This window comes from Physeter macrocephalus, chromosome 10 (assembly GCF_002837175.3).
Source record: "Physeter macrocephalus isolate SW-GA chromosome 10, ASM283717v5, whole genome shotgun sequence".
Classification (NCBI taxonomy): domain Eukaryota; kingdom Metazoa; phylum Chordata; class Mammalia; order Artiodactyla; family Physeteridae; genus Physeter; species Physeter macrocephalus.
The window spans coordinates 27,269,467-27,289,885 of NC_041223.1; the positions used below are offsets into that span (position 1 = coordinate 27,269,467).

At 42.5% G+C, this 20,419-nt stretch overlaps 1 protein-coding gene across 4 annotated transcripts in view; it reads left to right on the plus strand.

Moving 5' to 3' along the window:
* Nucleotides 1-1,551: 1,551 nt before the first annotated feature.
* Nucleotides 1,552-20,419, plus strand: part of MAP3K5 (mitogen-activated protein kinase kinase kinase 5) — a 232,293-nt gene continuing 213,425 nt past the window's right edge. For 2 of the 4 annotated variants that reach the window (XM_024122625.3, XM_028494403.2), the window contains exon 1: nucleotides 1,553-2,771. In XM_024122625.3, the coding sequence (XP_023978393.1) occupies nucleotides 2,348-2,771 (424 nt within the window). In that variant the 5' untranslated portion in view covers nucleotides 1,553-2,347. Of the gene's footprint in view, nucleotides 2,772-20,419 lie in introns of all 4 variants that reach the window. The other 2 variants (XM_028494405.2, XM_024122626.3) reach the window with 2 other exon arrangements.

Below are 20,419 nucleotides of genomic sequence, written 5' to 3' on the forward strand. Positions count from 1 at the left end.
TTTCAGCATTGCGTTGGGGTTTGGGTGCCAGTAATCAGTAACATCTTTAAAGTTATTAAATCAGTTCAAAGTAAAACAAAGTGAGCAAAATAAAACAAAATTGTATATGAACAATGGCTCTGAAGAGATCTGGAAGGGAAGCAAAAGTGAAATGGTCTAAAAATTATGGTTTTTAGAAAATAGCTTTATATATAATTTTGGGCCTTATTTGTGTAGTCAAGTGCTCTTTGAGAATTTGGGCATTTTAATTTTCCAGACACGGTCCCAACGACTTTCCTGTGTTTATTGTTTTGGGCCAGTATGGGTTGGAGGATTATACACTTTCACAGAAGTTTGGAGGTTCGACAAGTTGTTGGAAATATTAAAAGATACACATCTATTAGTAGTCCATCAACGTTTTGTTTCCTTATGATCACAGATTCACTAAATAATTACTTTCCTAATGATATCAAGTTCAAAAGCAGATGTGGATCACATAGAATCCAGTTTCCTTGCTAGAAATTTACTTCTATCGTTTTACAAATCTTTAGAAAAAGCTAACGTCACTTTGCTTCATTAAGGATACAATTGTGCAGATACAATTGTTCAGCTGCTAAGTGTTTTCCCACATTACTATTTTCTTCCTTCTTTTCACTGTTTACTACTCAACTGTTTTATCCTTCCTTTTCCCCCTAGCTTGCATGTAATTTGCAATATTCTTCAACCTTTTTCATAGAACTCATTCATCTCGGTTCCTGAAGATGGGAAGCCCAAACCTGTTACTTTATTTCACTGCAGCTTTCACTGGTTTTCCTGAAGTTATAGCATTTTGGAGTTCTCTGAGAACTTACACATCTGTTTTTGCTTCCCAAATAAGTAGATACTTTTTGATTGCTCTTAAGCAATTCAGGCATTCCCCCCCCCCCGCCCTCCCGTGGTGCAATTTTAAAAATTAGAAGTAATCACTTAATTTCCCTCTTTCATCTGGCGGATGATGAGTTGCCAAGTCCAGTATAGAACCGGTTTTCTATCTGAAGTAAGTATGCGCGGTGTTGGGGGAAATTTTTAGAACACAAATGGGAACGCTATACCGTTCAGCACTTGGAGCTAATCAATTATTCATGATAGCAGAGCTATAGAAAATTTGAAAATGAAAAGTACCAGGGCAGACCCGATAAATTTAGCCTGCCACTTGCGGAGAGCCACTGTCACCAATAAACCACCCTCCAGTTCAGGCCGGCTGCAGGACTGTAGTTGAAGTCTTCCCGCCTCGCGCAATGCTGGCCTCCAGATGCTGCCCTAGTCCTGCCAGCGCCGCACGCGTGACCGGACCGCGCTGCCGAGCGAGGCCGGCTGGGGCCGGAGGGGGGCGCCCTGGCCAAGGGGAACGCTGCAAATGCCTCCTGCGCTGGCTCTGAAGACCCGAGTATTCGCGAGAGACTTTTTTTGCGCCATCCTGTCGTCGCGTGCGCTCCGGGCTTTTGCCTACTCCAGGCCTTCTTGGGTGGGGGGCCCGGTAGGTGACGGTGTAGAACCTTGGCCCCGGGCGGCGCTCGGGGCTGGGTTGAGGTCCGGGAGCCGCGGCGCAGTCGGTTTAGTCCCGACTCGAGCTTCCCAGCAGCGCCCTCCCCCGGGGCGGGCCCTGACTCTCCGTGCCGAGACGAGTGGGCGGCCAAGAAGCCGGTGGCCGACTGGGCGAGCGGCTGCAAGGAGCGGTGAGACTGGAGCGGCCAGGCTGGTGCCAGGACGAAGCGGCCGCGGCGATCGGAAGAGAAACGAGGCCGGGGAAAGAGGAGGAAATAGAGCAGATGAAGGGGAGCCGCCGCCGAGGAAGGAGGCGGATCCTTTCGGCGGCCGCTGCAGCTGTTCCGGGACGCGGTCCAGGGAGTCTGCCCGCCTGTGAGGTGCTGGCCAGGTAGCTCCCCACCCAGAGGGCGCCCTCCCCGACCCCTCCCAGAGCGCTCGGCACGGAAGGAGCCAGGACCGCGCTCCGAGTGGCCAGGGCGCACCGCACCCCGAGAGGGGCGCCCTTGAGCCGCGCCGCGGCGCAGGTTCGCTTGCCGACTTGTCCGCCCGCCAAGAAAAGGAAGCGCTGTCCCTTCCCGCTCAACCCGGTTCCCCACCCCTTGTACTCTACACCCTGCAGCGGGCGAGCGGCGCGGCCACGGAGGCGCCGAGGAGGGGCGAGCCGCCGCCGGGCAGCGGCGTCCCTTCGGGGGAGAGGGCGCCGGAGAGGAGGCGGCGGCGCGGCGCGACGCGGGATGGCAGCTGCTTAGCTCGGCGCGCGCGGAGCAGCCCCGAGCTGTGGCTGGCCAGACGGTGCGGCTGGGCGGGGGACGCCGCCGCCACTGCAGCCCGGCCGGGAGAGATGAGCGCGGAGGCGGGCGAGGGCATCACTTTCTCCGTGCCACCCTTGGCCGAGGGCGGCAGCTACCGGAGGGGAGGAGCGGCGGCGGCCGCCGAGGGCGAGGAGAACCAGCTCTCGCCGCCGCCACCGGGCAGCTTCTGGAACGTGGAGAGTGCTGCGGCCCCTGGTGCTGGGTGTCCCAGTGCCTCCGCCGGGAGCAGCGCCACCCGGTGCCGGGGCAACTCTGGTGGCGGAGGAGGCCGACAGACCACGGTGGCATATGTCATCAACGAAGCGAGCCAGGGGCAGCTGGTGGTGGCCGAGAGCGAGGCCCTGCAGTGCCTGCGGCAGGCGTGCGAGACGGTGGGCGCCACCCTGGAGACCCTGCATTTCGGGAAACTGGACTTTGGGGAAACTGCGGTGCTGGACCGTTTTTACAATGCAGGTGCGTGTGCAACCCCTTCCCCATCCTCCGCGGTCAGGGTTCACTTTTTCTCAGGCCGCCGCAGGGGGAAAAATGTTTTTTGTTTTCTTTCCTGGGCAGGAAAAAACAATTTCTGGGCAGCAATCGTGCTTCCTACTTATTTACTTCTTGCCCCATCTCAGAGGCAGCGAGCCGCGCTGCGTGACTGCTCCGGGCGGCCTCTCGCAGCTCTGGGGAGAGTGTATTTGTGCGAGAGTCTGACTGCCAGCCACCAGGAGCCCTGGGGTGCGTGTGGTCTTCTTAAAGAACTTCTGATCTCGTGCATTGCGAGATATTTGCCCCAATCAGCCTTTCTACATTTAGTGTTTTGGTTTCTGTTCTGTTAGGTTTGGCCCACATTTTCCTTCTATATATACCTGTGCCTGTTTTAGATGATGTCCTCATTTTTTCTGTGTACTTTTGAGAGTACAGAAATCATGACTTCTGCCACTCAGCCAGCTGCAGGCAGAGCGGATCTGTATGAATTTGCATGTTGTGTCATGATCTTTCCAGCTCCCTTTACCTTAACTTTAGTGGTTTGATTTCCCATCTCTTACCAATTTGAAGTTTCAAGTAATTACTTCCAAAAGCAACTTTGTAATTTACACTAAACTTGTATGATATCTTTGTTAGGATTTTGGTGAAAGAACCAAGGCCTGTTTTTTATTACTCCATATGCCCTGATGGGCTGGAAAGTATATAATTTTAACATTGTTTGAAACACTAATATGCTATTTTAATAACTAAGATTAGATTGGCCATTAAAGTGTGCCCATTAAAGTGGTTGCTAGAATAATTCATGAAAAAAAAATCTTTTCAACCTATTACAGATTTCAGAAAGTGTCACTGCAATTCAAGTGACTGCAGCAATTCGCTATCTGTTAGCAAATGTTAGAGATGAAAGCATGTTATTGAAATTAACCTTTAGCACCCTGTACAACCAATGTTGAGAATATATATGTATTTATTTTTTTAATAAGTGGAGGCATAAAATTTGATTTAATGGTGGTTTCAAGCAATAAGTTTCTTGCATTTGTGATCACGTAGAAGGTTTTATAATCCAATCTTGTTTCCAGTTCTAATTCTCTTCAGTCTCTTCAAAACACCTGAAGTAGGCTTGTGTCAGTCTTGGAATTCAGCCAAAGCTGAATATTTTAAGAACAAGAAGAACTTCATGTTAAGGAAGCCAGACTAAATAAACTAGGACTTTGGTTCGGGTGTATTTTACAGTCTTGGTCTTCATAACTGGACATGAGTATAATATATTTTAGGTTGGTTCTTTGTGTGACTTGCTTTTCTAAACAAGAAACATAACTTTTCTAAAAATTACAGCACTTTTATTTTTGGATTATAATTTGGAAGAAGTTTCAAAGAACTGAAAGGTATGTGAGGAAAACACCCAGTGAAATAATAAGCCTGTTTTTATTGCATTGATAGATTGGGTATTTTTTATAAAAGTAATCTTAAATTCTAAGCTAATTTGAAAGTTTCCTAACAAGCCTCACGTACTGTTTATTCTCCAAATACTGTCTCTGGGGAAGGGAGAGAGAAAGATTAGAAGGGACCAGACATTTGCAATGTATCTCATTTAATCCTCCAAACAAGCCTGTGAAGGAAGTACTTAGCATCCTTCTTAGATGAGAAAACCAAGGGGTCCATCACTGGCCCAAGGTCATAGGTAACAACTGATTAATGGAGGATTTCACTTTGGGTGCCTGATTCTAAAAAGTCCGGCTTTGCCCTTGCTACCTGCATTTAGCTGGGCTGATTTACTCTCAGAATCAAGAGAGGGAAGCATCAAACTCATGTGACAGAGAGCTGGCAGGGACCTTATGAGCCATCTAGGTGCAATGTGGAATAGTGGGGAGGAGGACACGCTCTAGGAAAGCCAGTGTTTCCGGGCCAGCTCTGTCCCATCCCACTGCTTTGTTCAACCTGGGCAGGCCCAAGTTTCACCCCTGCCTGTGACATGATCTCTGAGCTTTCTCATTCAGCATGAAGATGTTGAAGATGTGACCGAATAAGGATGGTATCAGTTTTGTCCAAACCCTTTGTTTTTCTAAACTGAGGGCGGCCAAGTTAGATAGTAGTAGAACTTGACTTCTGATTTCTAAGAGAGCACTTGTTCGTCCTCTACCAGGGTTCAGCAGATTTTTCTGTAAAGGGCCAGATGGTATAAACATTTTAGACTTTGCAGGAGGTGCCTCTCACAACTCCTCAACTCTGCAGGTATTACTCAAGAGGAGCCATAAAGAGGACCTAAGCAAATCATCGTGGCTGTATTCCAGTCAAACTTAAGTTAATGGACACTGAAATTTAAATTTTGTGTAATTCACAAAGTATTATTCTTTTTTGATGTTTTTGCCCCAACTCTTTAAAAATGGAAAAACCAATCTTAGCTTGTAGGCCTTACAAAAACAGGCCTGGCAAGGTTTTGGTCCCATGCTGACTATTGCTCTGCATCCACTACCTCCACTCGAAAGTTGAACCATTATGATATAGTGGGAAGAACATCATCCCTCAAGTTCCATCTGAGTTTTCATCCTGGCTCTGCTCTGAACCACATAATTGTGAGTGAGGCCCTTTGTCTCCTTCAGCGGCCTATAAAATTGACCAAGGATGGAAGTAGAGGGGGAAATTGAAGTAAATTTCTAAGATTCCCTCATGTAATACTGAATGTTTGAAAAGGGAAGGCAGCAGGGTGTGCGGGGACAGAGCATCGGAACAAGTTTCAAGATCTGGATCTGGTCCTGGTTCTTCTCTAATTTGGAGCAAGTAATTTAAAATCTCAGAGAAGGGTTGTAATAATTGGGTTCTAGGATTCCTTCCAGCCCTCAAATTCTATACCTTAAAATTATGACAGTATTGATTAAAAAAAGAATCACTTCAGTCCACAGAGATGAATGTACTGCTTGTATTAATATCTGTCACGTTGCCACCTCCAGGAGCTCAGGGTCCATGAGAAGTGCAGATTCAAGTACTGGTTGTGAGGGTCTACACGGAATGCCTTGGGCTTCCAGGAAATAGCCTCTAGAATCAAACTGGGGAGTGGGGTTCAGAGGTGACCCCAATCTGCAATAGAATGGTAAGCAAGAGGGACTTAACAAGGGCCTCAACATTTAAAAGGGAATGTTCGTGTTCGAACAGCTCAGCTTAATAGAATGAATAAGAACTTAAAGCTTGGTTACATTTTTAGAAGCTTCCGCTATCTTTGTGTACTGGGATCTTTCTAAAGAATAGATTGCAGTTAAAGGTTTTCACTGATTTTCCCTATTTGATTATCGTTTAACTGTAATCGAGTTTGTTCTTTGACTACACTTGTCATTCTCTCTTTCATTCCCGTTCTGAGAGGAAACTAATGTTCTGTCAAAGCTTTTATGAAAATTCATTGTACTTACATATACAATACTGTCACTCAGAGATGGCAGTTGCCAAGCTAACAACACCCCTTCCCAGCCCCGTGCATTGTAGGCAATAAATTTCTGTAAAAGCTAGGAGATGTCAGTGATACAGATGTTAGTGATACAGAACTATTCCATTCAGGTAGACAGACCCCAACTGGCAGGGTCTCAACATTTTTTAAAAAATGAACATTAGTTTTGTGAAGTATGGCTGGTATAGGCTTTATTATTCCCCTACTTTGCTTATGGAAAAACTGAACCATAAAGAAGTTATATTCATTCGTTCAGGCTAAATGATTCAAGGTTGCTGCTTAGATCCAGGAGCACACTTTTTCTTAGAAATAGTATTATAGATGGTGGTTAAATTTGGGACTAGACTATAAGAAGCCTTCTTAACTCGGTGTACTTGAAGTGTGAAACCCATTTATCTGTTTAAACATTCAGGAAATTATGTTTCTGCCAACCTAAAACTGGGACTTTAAAAAAAAATTAATTAATTAATTTATTTTTGGCTGTGTTGGGTCTTCGTTGCTGCGTGTGGGCTTTTTCTGGTTGCAGTGAGCGAGGGCTACTCTTTGTTGTGCTGTGCGGGCTTCTCGTTGCGGTGGCTTCTCTTGTTGCGGAGCACAGGCTCTCGGCACGTGGGCTTCAGTAGTTGTGGCACGAGGGTGCAGTAGTTGTGGCTCGTGGGCTTTAGAGCTCAGGCTCAGTAGTTGTGGCGCACGGGCTTAGTTGCTTTGCGGCATGTGGGATCTCCCCAGACCAGGGCTCGAACCCGTGTCTCCTGCATTGGCAGGCGGATTCTTAACCACTGCGCCACCAGAGAAGTCCTAAAACTGGGACTTTGAATACATCTTTCCCTGTGTTAGAATCAGGAACTTTTACGTTCATCTAGCTTCTGGTAGCATCCTGGCTGGATGTAGGAGCATCACTTTGGATTGGTGGTGTTGAGAAGAGGGGCTCTGGTGAGGCAGGGGACAAAGGAAGGATTGGGTGGCTTTAGGGAGAGGAGGGAGGCTGAGCAGTGACGGAGGAGGAAGGATGCTCAGCAAAGGAGGAAGCGATACAGGCAGGGGATCCATAAACACTTTCACCTTCGTCCCCTCCAAACCTATTTATGGGGCTTGACTTCCAGCTGATGTAAGACCCAGGGACAGTGCTCTGCTCAAGGCCACCTCACTCCCTCTCAGGGGGCTCAGGATTGGATGGCTGCCTGCTTCCCCTTTCCCCGCCCCTAGCCAGAACATCACCTGGCCTTTCTCTTAGGCAGGCTCTCTGTATTGCAATCTCTTACTCAGCCTTTCACCCAGTAGCAACAGTGGGTAACAGGAAGGAAACACATGGAGGCTGAAATTTTAAGAATTTAGCCTTTATAGTTTCAGCTCTATAGTGTTTCCACCTTACTTGGGTTTGTGATAAAAGTCACCCATTTGGGCCATGTCACTGGACAGGCATCTGAACTTTCTGGGTTTGGTTCCACTTGCTTCCAGCACAGCTCCTTAGGATTTCCAGTCTTATTTGATAACAAAACAAAAGCCAACATAACCTTTGTCTCCTATCTCAGACTGAGAAGTTCCTGAGGGTCTTCCAGCCCACTTCTGCATTTTCTACTTTTAAATCCAGTGAGGCTTTCATATATACTGTCTCATATACTTGGAGGGAGAAGTATACTTGGGTGGCGTCAGTATTTCCTAAATAGTGGTTCCCATGAACCGGTTTTAAAAAATTGAAGACTGACATGAGTTTGTCAACATTTTATCTTTCCAGGTAAGTGTATTATAAAGAGAGAAAAAGAAAACTTGACAACCAGCCAGCTACTGCCACGATTTCTTAAAAACACATTTTTTATGTTGAATTAGGGAAGGCATAACCTTAGAATAAAGAATAGCTTTTTGCATACAGTAAATGTATGGAAAAACGCATTATTTATTATTCTTTTTCCCATTTCACCATGATGGAGGAAAACTTTATCATGCCAATTAACAGAGCAGTGTTTGAGAACCTCTAGTCTAAACCACCTTATAGCCCCTTCCTACCTCAAGTCACTGCTTCTTCACCCAAGAAACAAGCCTTAGCAAAATTATCAAAAGAGCAAACATAGGCAAACTCAGAAAGAAAAAGTCTAGTTTAGGAAGGGATTAAAAAAAATATCCCAGTGGAGGCCCACTCATGGTTTTTCTCTGGGCTGTTGACTTTTTGCTGGCATATCATTGCCTGCCCGCTGTGAGCTCAGAACACTGTGCTTCCTCTTGCTTTCTTGGAGGCAAAGTTAACATTTTCCAAAAAGAGCTTTACTAGAAAATTGGAAAAAAGCAAAACGAAAAACAAAACTCCAAAGCACAAAAATACATTTGTTTTTAGAGCACTCATTTCTTATCCCAGATAGTCAACTGCAGATTGTCACCACTGGTCCTGCTTCCCAGGCTCCTGGGATCCTGGTTTCTTGCTTCAGTTTGGTTGCCTTTTGTCTGCTTCATATGTTCATCAGTTGATAGTTCAAGTTGGTTCCACCTCTAGGTGAAGCCTAATTATAGGCACACAACTTGGCCTTGTCTCACCAGTGGCCTTGGAACTGCCAGCCTTCTGGGAGTTCTCTGCTACAAGTCAGTTCCCCTCTGGTGGCTGCAGGGACTGTCCCTTGCTTCCTGTTTTGGAGGCCTGGTTAGAGGCCTGTTCAGTTCCTGTTTCTGGTTTGCAGGATAAAATTGGTTCACTGCTTCTTTGTGGAGCAGTGGGAGGTTGACAAGCACAAAGCCCAATGAATGTGCAAGTTTCCACCAACAGGTACCAACTGGTTTTGCTTTGCAAGTAGTTGCCCTCAGCGGACCCTTCAAACAGCACCCGACTCTGCCTGAGGCAAGGTGAGAGTTGAGACTATAGTAAATGAGGTGGGAGTGGGCAGTGTTGCAGGAACTACAGCTGTGTGAGTATCAGGAAGAAACTGGTAACCAACAGCCTTGGGAAAGGTATATCTTGAAGAAAACAGCCTCACTGTCCCATAAACTGGATATAGCTAAGTGGGGAAACTGGCTGTTTAAGAAAGATACCCCTTATTTTTAGGGAACAAAATTAGATTTGCAAATTTCATTAGAGTCATGAAAGAAAAACAGGAAAGCAAAGCAAAATTATAATTTATTTTAAAATCCACTGGTGATTCTAATATGTTGACCTCTTTCATTGCTTTAATATATTGGCTTTTATCTCTGGCTGGAGATGTTGACTTAAGAAACTCATCAAGGGCTTCCCTGGTGGCGCAGTGGTTGAGAATCCGCCTACCAATGCAGGGGTTGTGGGTTTGAGCCCTGGTCCGGGAGGATCCCACGTGCTGCAGAGCAGCTGGGCCCGTGCGCCACAGCTGCTGAGCCTGTGCTCTAGAGCCCGTGAACCACAACTACTGAGCCCACGTGCCGCAACTACTGAAGCCCGCACGCCTAGGGCCCGTGCTCCGCAACAGGAGAAGCCACCACAATGAGAAGCCTGTGCACAGCAACAAAGAGTAGCCCCCGCTCGCTGCAACTAGAGAAAACGTGCGCGCAGTAACAAAGACCCAATGCAGCCAAAAATAAATAAATAAATTTATTTTAAAAAAAAGAAACTCATCAAAATATGTGTCAGATTATTGGAGAAGGAGAGAGGGTATGAGACAAAGCTGAATTTTAAAGTCTTGTCTAATTATTCCAAAAAATTTTGAAAGTGAGTACTTACATCTTATGTTTTATTTTGTAATTTTGTTTTTTTCCAAAAGAAAACATAAAAACTAAAAGATACAGAACCCGGGCTACATTGTGGCAGTTTTCTTAGGGGGACAGAGAGGAGAAAAAATTTAAATGTTAACAGTGTCTTCCACTGAAAATCCTAGCAGAGCGGATCTGTGTAACTTGAATGCTTCAGAAGTTGCACAGGGTAACAGTAAACATTCCACAAGCAAACCATTTCTGTTACAGTAGGTAATCAACAATGGGCAAAGCAATTGCCTTTGGTATATGATTCATGCAGGAAGGAAGTTATATTTCTTTGTACAGCAAGGCTTTAAAAGAGGTTGTGACCAATTACATTAGTATTTTCCAATACTTTTAGTCTCTTCTAAGAACTCTTAAGAAACAGAAACATGGAGGAGAACTACTCTAGTGAATTATCAGTGGATGTCAGGCCATCTGACCACTGACTCCAAACCATATAAAACCAGGTATTTGCCTAAGCCAGAGAATTCGCTCTCCTTTCAAAATCTGAGTTACCCCTATTTCTTATTTAAAAATCATCCCCAAAGAATTAAGGAAACCCAGGCTATTACGTGTCAAATACCTCTTGATATCACATTCAAGTTTTCTAATAAGTTCATTGTGACAAAGTATCAGCTTAGAGCCAAGGCAACCCAGGACTAGTAGTGTGATTCCTGCTGTCCAGGGGCCACGGCGGCTTTTACCTCCAGCTAGGTATTTTCCAATTTATAGTTTGGTCACACTGGGGCATAGGTGATTTTATGTGGCTAAATCAGAATGATAATGTAAATGTATATTGTTCTATGCAATGGAGTCCTCTTTTGATTATCTTATTTGCTCCAGAAAATAAATAGATGTGGCAGTGTAGTCCTCTGTCTTTCACAGTTGAGGCAACTCTTCCTTGGAGAAGGGTATTTGACTTGGCCAGAATAAATCAACTGGTTGAGTAGGGAGTCGAACTCACCTCTTCTGAATCCCAAATAATCCAGGGTTTTCCCCAGTATACTACAGAGAAAACCATGAAAAAACCAGTAAGATAATAAAATTGGTTCAAAGGATAATTTGAAGAGCAGATATTACACACACACACACACACACACACGCACGCACACACTCAGGAATGCTGAAATGAATTTGCTAATAGATGCCAAACTGCTAATGTACTGTAAGGCAATTCTATAAGTATAAATGTTGGAGTCATCTTTTCTATAAGGTGGAAATCAATTGTATCTCTACCAAACAATATTCATTTGTATCGCTGTGGACAAGTATTATTTGCATTACTATCAGTTTTATACAACTTAACGTTTATCCCAAAAGCATTATAAAATGGTTTTATCACTAGAAAGACAGTCAAAGGTGCTTTTTTTTTTTTTTTTTTAATTCGGATAGTTCCCAGAGGGTGCCTTGACCAGAAACAAGTCAGAAATACACCAGTGTGTTGCTTGCAGTGTTTGCAAACCCAGCTTCATTCATATACTAGGAAATCATCATTACTAACAGGAACTTCAGTCGTCTAGATCACTCCAAACAGGTTTACTTTTTGGAGGGAAAAAATGCATATAATATTTTAGAGGGCTGGCAAATTGCTCTAAGACTCCACACACCTAATATGTTACTTTGATCTGGTAATTTAAGGCAAGTCATACCCAAATGAACACCATGTGTTACTGAGTGCCAGGTGCCATGCCAGTCAGTCAACATGCCTGATCTTATTCAATCTTTATGAGGCAGATAATATCAGTGGATCAGTTTTACACATGGGGAAACTGAGACCCTGCAGAGTTATCCACTTTCCCAGTGCCACTTGGTAGAACCAAGTTTTGAACCTAAGACTGTCTGATCCCAGAGTCTGTTCATTTATAGCTATGCTCACCTGTCTCCTAGAAATAAATTTTCTGTTTGAGAACATTTAAATTACAGTCTTCTCATCAGTAGACATTTGTTGACTACTTAAAATCTGCAAGATTTCTTCCTAAGGTCTGCACAGAATTAGGTTAAGAGTGCAATTTCTGCCTTTTATGGTCTTACAGTCTGCCCATTGAATTCAACAATTTAATAAATAATTATTGGGAGCCTACCACATGCAAAGTGATGCTCTAAGTAGTGAATAAGTGAAAAATCCAAGGGAATTTTTTTAAGGACTTCACAATATGGGTGATTTCATGAAACTGGACACATGAGAACAATGTTCATTACTGCTATAACAGATGTGAAAATGCATTGAAAATAATAATCTTACACAACTGTAAACTATGCGTTAGGCTCTTCACTTTATTTTTATATGAAATCAGTATCATGTTCCAAAATTATTTAAATAAATACCCAGATTTTATTAAAAACCTTTAAGGTCTTTTATAAATATTGACAAAATCTATTAAATTGACTTCAAGGAGGTATTGTAGTTCTTTAACGTGGAAGAATTTTTTTATATAATGACTCATAGAAACAGGTGGAGTTATTACTTGAGACTTAGAATCTTTTTTCTTATATACTGTTTCTACAGTAGTGGAATTTGATCTGTATTTAAATTCTCTTGTATTAATCCTTTCAGTTTGTGAAAAAAATTGAGGCTATTTTAGGTAATTGCAACATGCCAACAATGTAGTATCAATTTAGGATTCCTTAGGCGTATAGTCCATGATAAAATTGTGTTGCTTGCTTGTTGATTATGCCTGGGGCCTATGTATGGTCCTCAGTTGACAGAAAATAGTCAGCTTGAATGCCAAGTTACTGAGTGGCTGGGCAAGAATGAAGATAGTAAACAAACAAACAAAATTCCATTTAGAGAATGGACTCTAAATGGCAGACACGTATTAGATACCTTGTTGATGCTTGCAGAACCATATCTGTGTTATGGTATACATAAAAATGACTAAGGTTGAAATCTGGGCTACCTTTGAACTTTCTAAGCAACATTATGAATGTACACTTTACGTAACCTTTCTAATTATTTTTTTTAATGTTTATTAATATTTTTATTTATTTATTTTTGTCTGCGTTGGGTCTTCGTTGCCGCATGTGGGCTTTCTTTAGTTGCAGTGTGCGGGCTTCTCATTGCAGTGGCTTCTCTTGTTTCAGAGCATGGGCTCTAGGTGCACGGGCTCAGTAGTTGTGGCTCGCAGGCTCAGTAGTTGTGGTGCAGGGGCTTAGTTCTTGTTTCAGAGCATGGGCTCTAGGTGCACGGGCTCAGTAGTTGTGGCTCGCAGGCTCAGTAGTTGTGGTGCATGGGCTTAGTTGCTCCATGGCATGTGGGATCTTCCCAGACCAGGGCTTGAACCTGTGTCCCGTGCATTGGCAGGCGGATCCTTAACCACTGCACCACCAGGGAAGTCCTCTAATTATTTTTCAGTCACATACATACAGTTGATGTATGTTAGTTCTACCAAGACAATTTCTAGATTTTTAGGAATTGGTCTTGGGAAACTAGCTTTGGTTGATCCAGTGAAAATTCAGATCTTCAGATCTAGACAGTAAGATTTTAGCTTTTCAAACTAACTCTTGGTCAGTTTACTGTTTACTATTTATATACAGTCAGAGTAAGAAAAGATTTCTAGACTCTGGCCTTAAAACCTAATTTATCTGTGTGTGTGTGTGTGTGTGTGTGTGTTTGTGTGTGTGTGTGTTTGTGTGTGTGTGTGTGTGTTGCAAAACAGGGTTGGGGTGTAAGTTGCTTGGCTTGACCTAGTGAAATTCGAGAACAATGTTGTAGCTTGCACGTGAGTTATGACAATAGTTGCCCTAACTTTTCTTGCCCAGCAACTTAGCGCTGCCAATAGTATACGTGCTTAAAGTACACTTGGCAGTTGGTAAATCTGAAATAAAGTTGGAAAGGAAATGCTAGCCGAGACTCTTAACAGAGTCCTAGACTCTTCTTTCCTTTATAATTCAGTAGTGTAGAACATTTATTTGATCATTAAATATGCCACATGAGTGGGTTACCCAGGACTGATCCTGCTGTGTTTACTAGAGTGTCAACCTGCAAATCTGCATTTGTGTTGTTTCCAAAGTCTAAAATTAAGGGTTGTCAGCATTACGAAATCTTTGCACAGTCAGCTCTGCTTTTGACTTAACATTTAATTTCCAGGAGTATTTTGTTAGTGTTTACTGGTCCATATAGCATGTATTCAAATGAGTGACACACTTGGTCATAAGTTTTTATTTGGATTGATGTATGTCACACCAAGGTATAAGTGACAAAAATTCATATTTATCACGAACATAGTACGTTTCCAAAGCTCACTTTTTAAGGTTCTTTTGAAGAAATGCGTTAGATGCAAAGATGTACTAATGAAGAAGTAAATTTCAGGAGCGTTTACAAGCTGCTAACATGTAAATAGTCATTAGCGTTCATTAATGACAGGATTAAGGCAGTTAAGGCATGGCTTGCTTGGATTTACGGAAAGTTTAAAAGTTCAGACAGAATCCTGTTCTCGATTCTTTGTTTAAGGCAACAGAAGTCAGAAAAAAGGCAGACAAGAATTGTAGGTGACTGAGCTTAAGTAACCTCTGTGGAGTTTTATGGTTACATTTATAACTGTCGTTCGGTGCCCATTTATGAAATCTCGGAGAAGGTAAAACCTTGATAGCACGAGAGTGACACTTTTCTGTGTCAGCCAAATCTCTTATACACTTGGAACCAAAGTTAAGATATTGCTCTATCTCTCTGGTTTGCCTCCAACATTGAATCATATTTTCACTGTTTGGTGAAAGGGAGATAAGTAGTGGAAAAGTGCTACTTCACAATTTCCAAGCTGCACAGAGCTCAGGACTCTGCATTTAATAAAACTGTTTTTATTAAAGAAGCAGGTTTCATCTTGTTAAATATATAGTGAACATTCTTCGTGATTGATAATCTCTTGATTATCCAAGGCTGGTATCTTCTTCTTATTACCTCTTTCCATTGATTGTTAATCTTGGAATAGCCCCAGAGGGGCTAGACACCATCCTTAGCAGCAAGTAAGTTGTTCACACAAAAGCTGTTGCCACTGTGTTGTGACACTGCTTGGGAATTTTGAACAAAATTGTACTATGATATTTATGTGTTGTCATGCCTTAATTTTCCCAGACCACCACTATTTAATAGGTTTGTGCTTTCCTATGAAAATATCATTAGACATGTTGGAATAAGTTTGCAGAGACAGATGTATGAAGCAGCCCTGATTTTTCTGTTTTCAAATTCCACTTTTTTGGGTTGGTTCTCCTTCATTTATTTGTCAGGGGAGGAAGAGCGTGTTCCCTAAACAGAGTTCTGTGCCAGAGGATAAGCCAACTTAATTTGAGAAGATTTTCTAAGAGCATTAAAGGAGAAAAAAGAAGCTATGATTGGAGAATCCAAGGCCCTAATCTGCTTTCAGTTTTCAGTTACCTGGTCTAAATTGTGAAAGCTCCACCTAAGATTTGAACTGGCTTATGAGCTTCTGATGACTTTATATTTAGTCTATGAGAATTACCTTCTCAAGTCTTATAATTGTCCGCTTTAACCACAGAAGAAAGTATTGCCCAACATTTGAGCTATAACATGTGGTCCCCAGGGAAATTCCTTCCTAAATCCAGCATATTGCATAGTTATTTATGAGCTGGACCTTAGCATTCTTTTTTATTTAAGCTAAGAATAATCATGGAACTCTTTAACTTTCTATTTTTTAGCCCCTCTTTAAGATCTGTGTAATTTTTTTATTGATGTTTATGTTATGTTATTCTGTTACCTCTTAAAATAATCTCTTAAGAACTATTAAATACATCTTAATTTGTTTACTTGATTCTTTGGGGGATGTAAAAAAAAGCTGTTGCTCCATAAATGTTGCATCATATGTGAAATGACTAAGAAGGAACAACCGAAAAAGTCAAGTCCAATGTTGTAGGATAATGAGAAATCCTTTGTTAGAAAGGTCTGACATAGAAGAAGCAGTTTCAGGTACTTTAAAGGATCATTAAAGTATAATTCCATGTCTCTTTTCCTTGTCTGTCTTGTTTATCCTGTATCTCTAGTACCTAATACAGTGCTTGGCACTTAATAGGCACCTGATACATATTGATGGATTGAATGAATGAATATTGCATTTTCCCTTCCTGGTGTTTAGTTATTGATTTTGATATCTGCCTTTTCTACTTAAGTGTGAGTGAAGTTCCTAGGTGGCAAAGATCACATTTTATGGATCTTGACATCCCCCAGGTCTTCTGTATCTGTGCTTGACCTATAGATTTGTGCTTGATCATGAAGTGGCCGCACTTACTGAATTCAGTGAAATCAACCCTTCTTTTGAGGGGCTTACAGTCCAGTGCAGGAGACCAGCTATAAAGATAGAGTAGGCTATGCTGATTGCCGATTGCTGATTGCTATACTAGAGGTTTATATAAAGTGCTTTGAGAACACAAGTGACAGAGGATTCTTCTGGGGAAGAAGGGAGTGTGGAGGAGGTTGGCTAAGGCTTTGGATAGAAGATGATATTTGAATTGGGTTTTGAAGGATAACAGTGAAAGCACTTATTACATGCCAGGCAATTTTAAATTCTGAGAATAAGTGAGACTCCCCATAAGAAAGAGGTAGACTAAATAGAGACAACACCAGCATTTAAAGATGGACAGAGGAAGGCATCAACTAGTGAGAAAGAGAAGTGGTCAAGAGGTACGACAAGGGATGGGGGAAAGTTCGGAGAGTGGAAGAGAGAGGAAAAGAGTGAGCTAGCTGAAAGCGACAGGAAGAGGTCAGAAGTCAGTTGGATGATTCAGAGAAATAGCTGGACTTGGAGATTAGAAGTCCTCTGATAACTTTTGCCAGAGCAATTTCAGGAGAGTAGGTGGCGGTGGTTGTCTGGAATAGTGTCTTGAGTGATTGCTGGTGAACAATGGGAGGCGTATAACCAAGAGTAGTTTTTCAAGAAGTGTGTTGCAAATGAACCCATCTACGAAACAGACTCACAGACCTAGAGAACAGACTTGTGGTTGCCAACGGGGTGGGGCTGGGGGAGGGGTGGGCTGGGAGTTTGGGTTTTACAGCTGCAAACTGTTACATACGGCGTGGATAAACAACAAGGCCCTACTGTCTAGCACAGGGAACTGTATTCAATATCCTGAGATAAACCATAATGGAAAAGAATATGAAAAAAGATGTATATATGTATAAATGAATCACTTTGCTATACAGCAGAAATTAACGCAACCTCGTAAATCAACTATAATTTAAAAAAATAGATAAATAAAAATTATTTTAAAAAATAAACCAATGTGTTGGTGAGAGAAGCAGACAGAGAAGGCAGCTGCTGGCAGCAGTGTACCCTGCTCCCGGGCTAAGGGACCTTGCCTGGTCCTGCCGTGTTTATGCCTTAGAGACACGATGAGGTCAGTAAGCCTTTGTGGGCTCAAGTATTATTTAACATTGTTTCTGGGGGAACGTGGAATACAAATTCCCAACCACTTTGACCCTTTGTAAATGTACTTGTTTTCTTGGCTAATTGTAATTAGCTAAAAGTAGAGTTGCTTTTCCTTGTGAAATTCTGTAACTTAGATAAATTTGAATTCACAGTGATACAGCTTAAGTTGAGGGCTCTTTACTGGTGGAACTCAGTTTACAGAAGTGTTGGACTTGTTCAGGAGGTGAAAGTGTTCACTAAGAAAATGGATAGCTCAGGCTAGGTAAGTTTTTCATTCTTTTCTCTCCAATGGCTGGATTTCATAGGTTTTTGAAGCTCAAAGAATAAGAACTGAGATCAGGGCTCCCCTGGTGGCGCAGTGGTTGAGAACCCGCCTGCTGATGCAGGGGACACGGGTTCGTGCCCCGGTCTGGGAAGATCCCACATGCCGCGGAGCGGCTGGGCCCGTGAGCCATGGCCGCTGAGCCTGCGCGTCCGGAGCCTGTGCTCCGCAATGGGAGAGGCCACAACAGTGAGAGGCCCGCGTACCGCAAAAAAAAAAAAAAAAAAAAAGAACTGAGATCAAAAATGCTTTTGTTATTTCCTCAGCCACTTGAAACACTTCATTGCATATAACACTGGCCACTTATAAGTAAAAATGATTCTTACTTTAAAAGAGATCTTTTTTACTTAGTGCCATTCTCACTTCGTAAACCTACAATGGAAACAAATTTTTTAAAAACTCTGACTGCTTTTTAGGCTTTCTTCACCTTAGGTTCCAGTCACTCCCGAGTGGAGAGCTGCTCTGACTACAGTACTGGTATAAACCCTGGATTACTTTGAAGGTGCTCTCACTACCAGACAGGCTCCTTCACGTGTATTCTTTGTCTATTTGTCCATTCCAAAAGAAGCTCTCCCCCTCTCAAAAAAAATCTTATCTGAATATTTACTATTGTTTTACTGGCTTATCTTGGAATCAACTCCCTTCAGCCTTATCTTTTATGCATCCAGTGAAGGACACATGTGTCTGATGTTGACTTATGTTTCTGATGATACCCCCTTACTCTTTCGTGTAATACTTACTGGAGTAGGAGAGAGAAGGAACACATTTACTTAGAAACATGTGCTTAGAAACATTTCGTTTACCTAAGGATGACTTTACCAAGGACTAAGTTCTCTCTCTTTCTCTCTTTTTCTTTCTCTCTCTCTGTCTCTCTTTCTTCCTTTCTCTCTCTTTCCTTCAGTAAAAAACCATTACAGAGCCCAATCTTTTAAAAACTTGTCTCGAAAATCAGTTCTCAGGGTGAAACTTGAATTTTCTAGAAGAGCATTTCCAAAGAAAACATATTTTATTTTATTTACTTATTTATTTTTTTATTATTATTTTTTTTTTTTTTGCGGTATGCGGGCCTCTCTCTTGTTGTGGCCTCTCCCGTCGCGGAGCACAGGCTCCGGACGCACAGGCTCAGCGGCCATGGCTCACGGGCCCAGCCGCTCCGCGGCATGTGGGATCCTCCCAGACCGGGGCGCGAACCCGGTTCCCCTGCATCGGCAGGCGGACGCGCAACCACTGCGCCACCAGGGAAGCCCCAGAAAACATATTTTAAAATATTGGGTTGTCAAGATAGTACAGAATCTTCTAATAGTAATATTATTATTATTATTTGATAATAGTAATTACAATAAATAAAAAGATTAGAGTAGAAAGGTTTAGTTGTACAGGTTTCTAGTAACAATATGGGGGATTAGGTGGATTTCATTCCTTTAGTCCATGTGAAATGAACAAAATGCCTTTTTTGGTGTCAGATGTCTCCCTACTATGTCTTTTTAGCTCAGAACTCCCTAGCTGTAGCTTTAACTGTCTGATGTATACTCCACATCTGCTGTGGTCCCACAGATAACCTTCAAACTCATTTCCCTACAGAAATTGGTCCCCTGCTCTAGTTCCTAACACCTCATTAAATGGCAGTCAATTGGGACTTCCCTGGTGGTCCAGTGGTTAAGAATCTGCCTTCCAATGCAGGGGACGCGGGTCTCCTCCCTGGCCAGGGAACTAAGATCCCACATGCTGCTGGGCAGCTAAGCTTGCGCGCCAAACTAGAGCTCCCACGTGCTGCAATTACTGAGCCCACACACTGCAACTACTGAGCCCAAGCGCTCTAGAGCCCGTGCGCCACAACTAGAGAGAAACCTGCACGCTGCAATGAAAGATCCTACATGCCACAATGAAGATCCTGCATGCCACAACTAAGACCCAATGCAGCCAAAAAAAAAAAAAAAGAAGAGAGAAAAAGAAAAATGGCACCCAATTTTCAAAATCAGATTCTTTTAAAATAATCATGAATTATATACATGCTAAGAATATCAGTCCTTTATGTTTCCCAATGTATTACTTTATTTCCCTAGTTTGATGTTTAGTTTAATTTTTGTCTTAATTCTTGACATATTTTTATAGTCAAAACTATTATCTTTTGTGAATTCTACTGTTGCTTTTAAGTGTAGATTCTTGCTTCATCTGTAGATCTGAGAATTATTTATTTATACTTTTTTCTAGAAAATTTAAGACTTTCTTTTACACTCGACTCCCTCCTCCATCTTGAGTTAATTTTGTTGTAATGATGTAGGAAAAGTAATGCGTCTGTATGCCAATGTACTGCAATTCACAAAAGGAAACAACTTGTGAGCTAAGTGAAATTTATAAACATGACATTTCTTTAAATAGCACTTACTGTTTGTTCATGCATGTCTGAACTACATCCGTTATTTCTGTAAGTGATCTTGTCTCTTGCTCTTAATATTACCTAATGCCTCCAGCCCATTTCTCGGAGGGAAAGATACCCCTTACATGGCTTCTCCTCCCCTTGGGGGAAGAGGCAAACTTAGTAACAATCATTTAGTTTTTACTTTACAGAAGTCATTTACTTTTTAGTGTAGCACATTGATGTGCTTAGAGTTAGAGTTATTGCTGTATGTAGTAGCTGTCTGCTCCAAACATCCCCCTTTTCCTCATTTATTCATTCGTTCATTTGTTCATTCATTCAATAAACATTGGTTGGGTCTGCATCATGTGCCAGACTTTGGAGAGAGAAAGCGGCTGGGACATAGTCCCCACCCACAGAATACTCAGGTGGTTGTTGGTCTTCACTCTCCGATCTCCT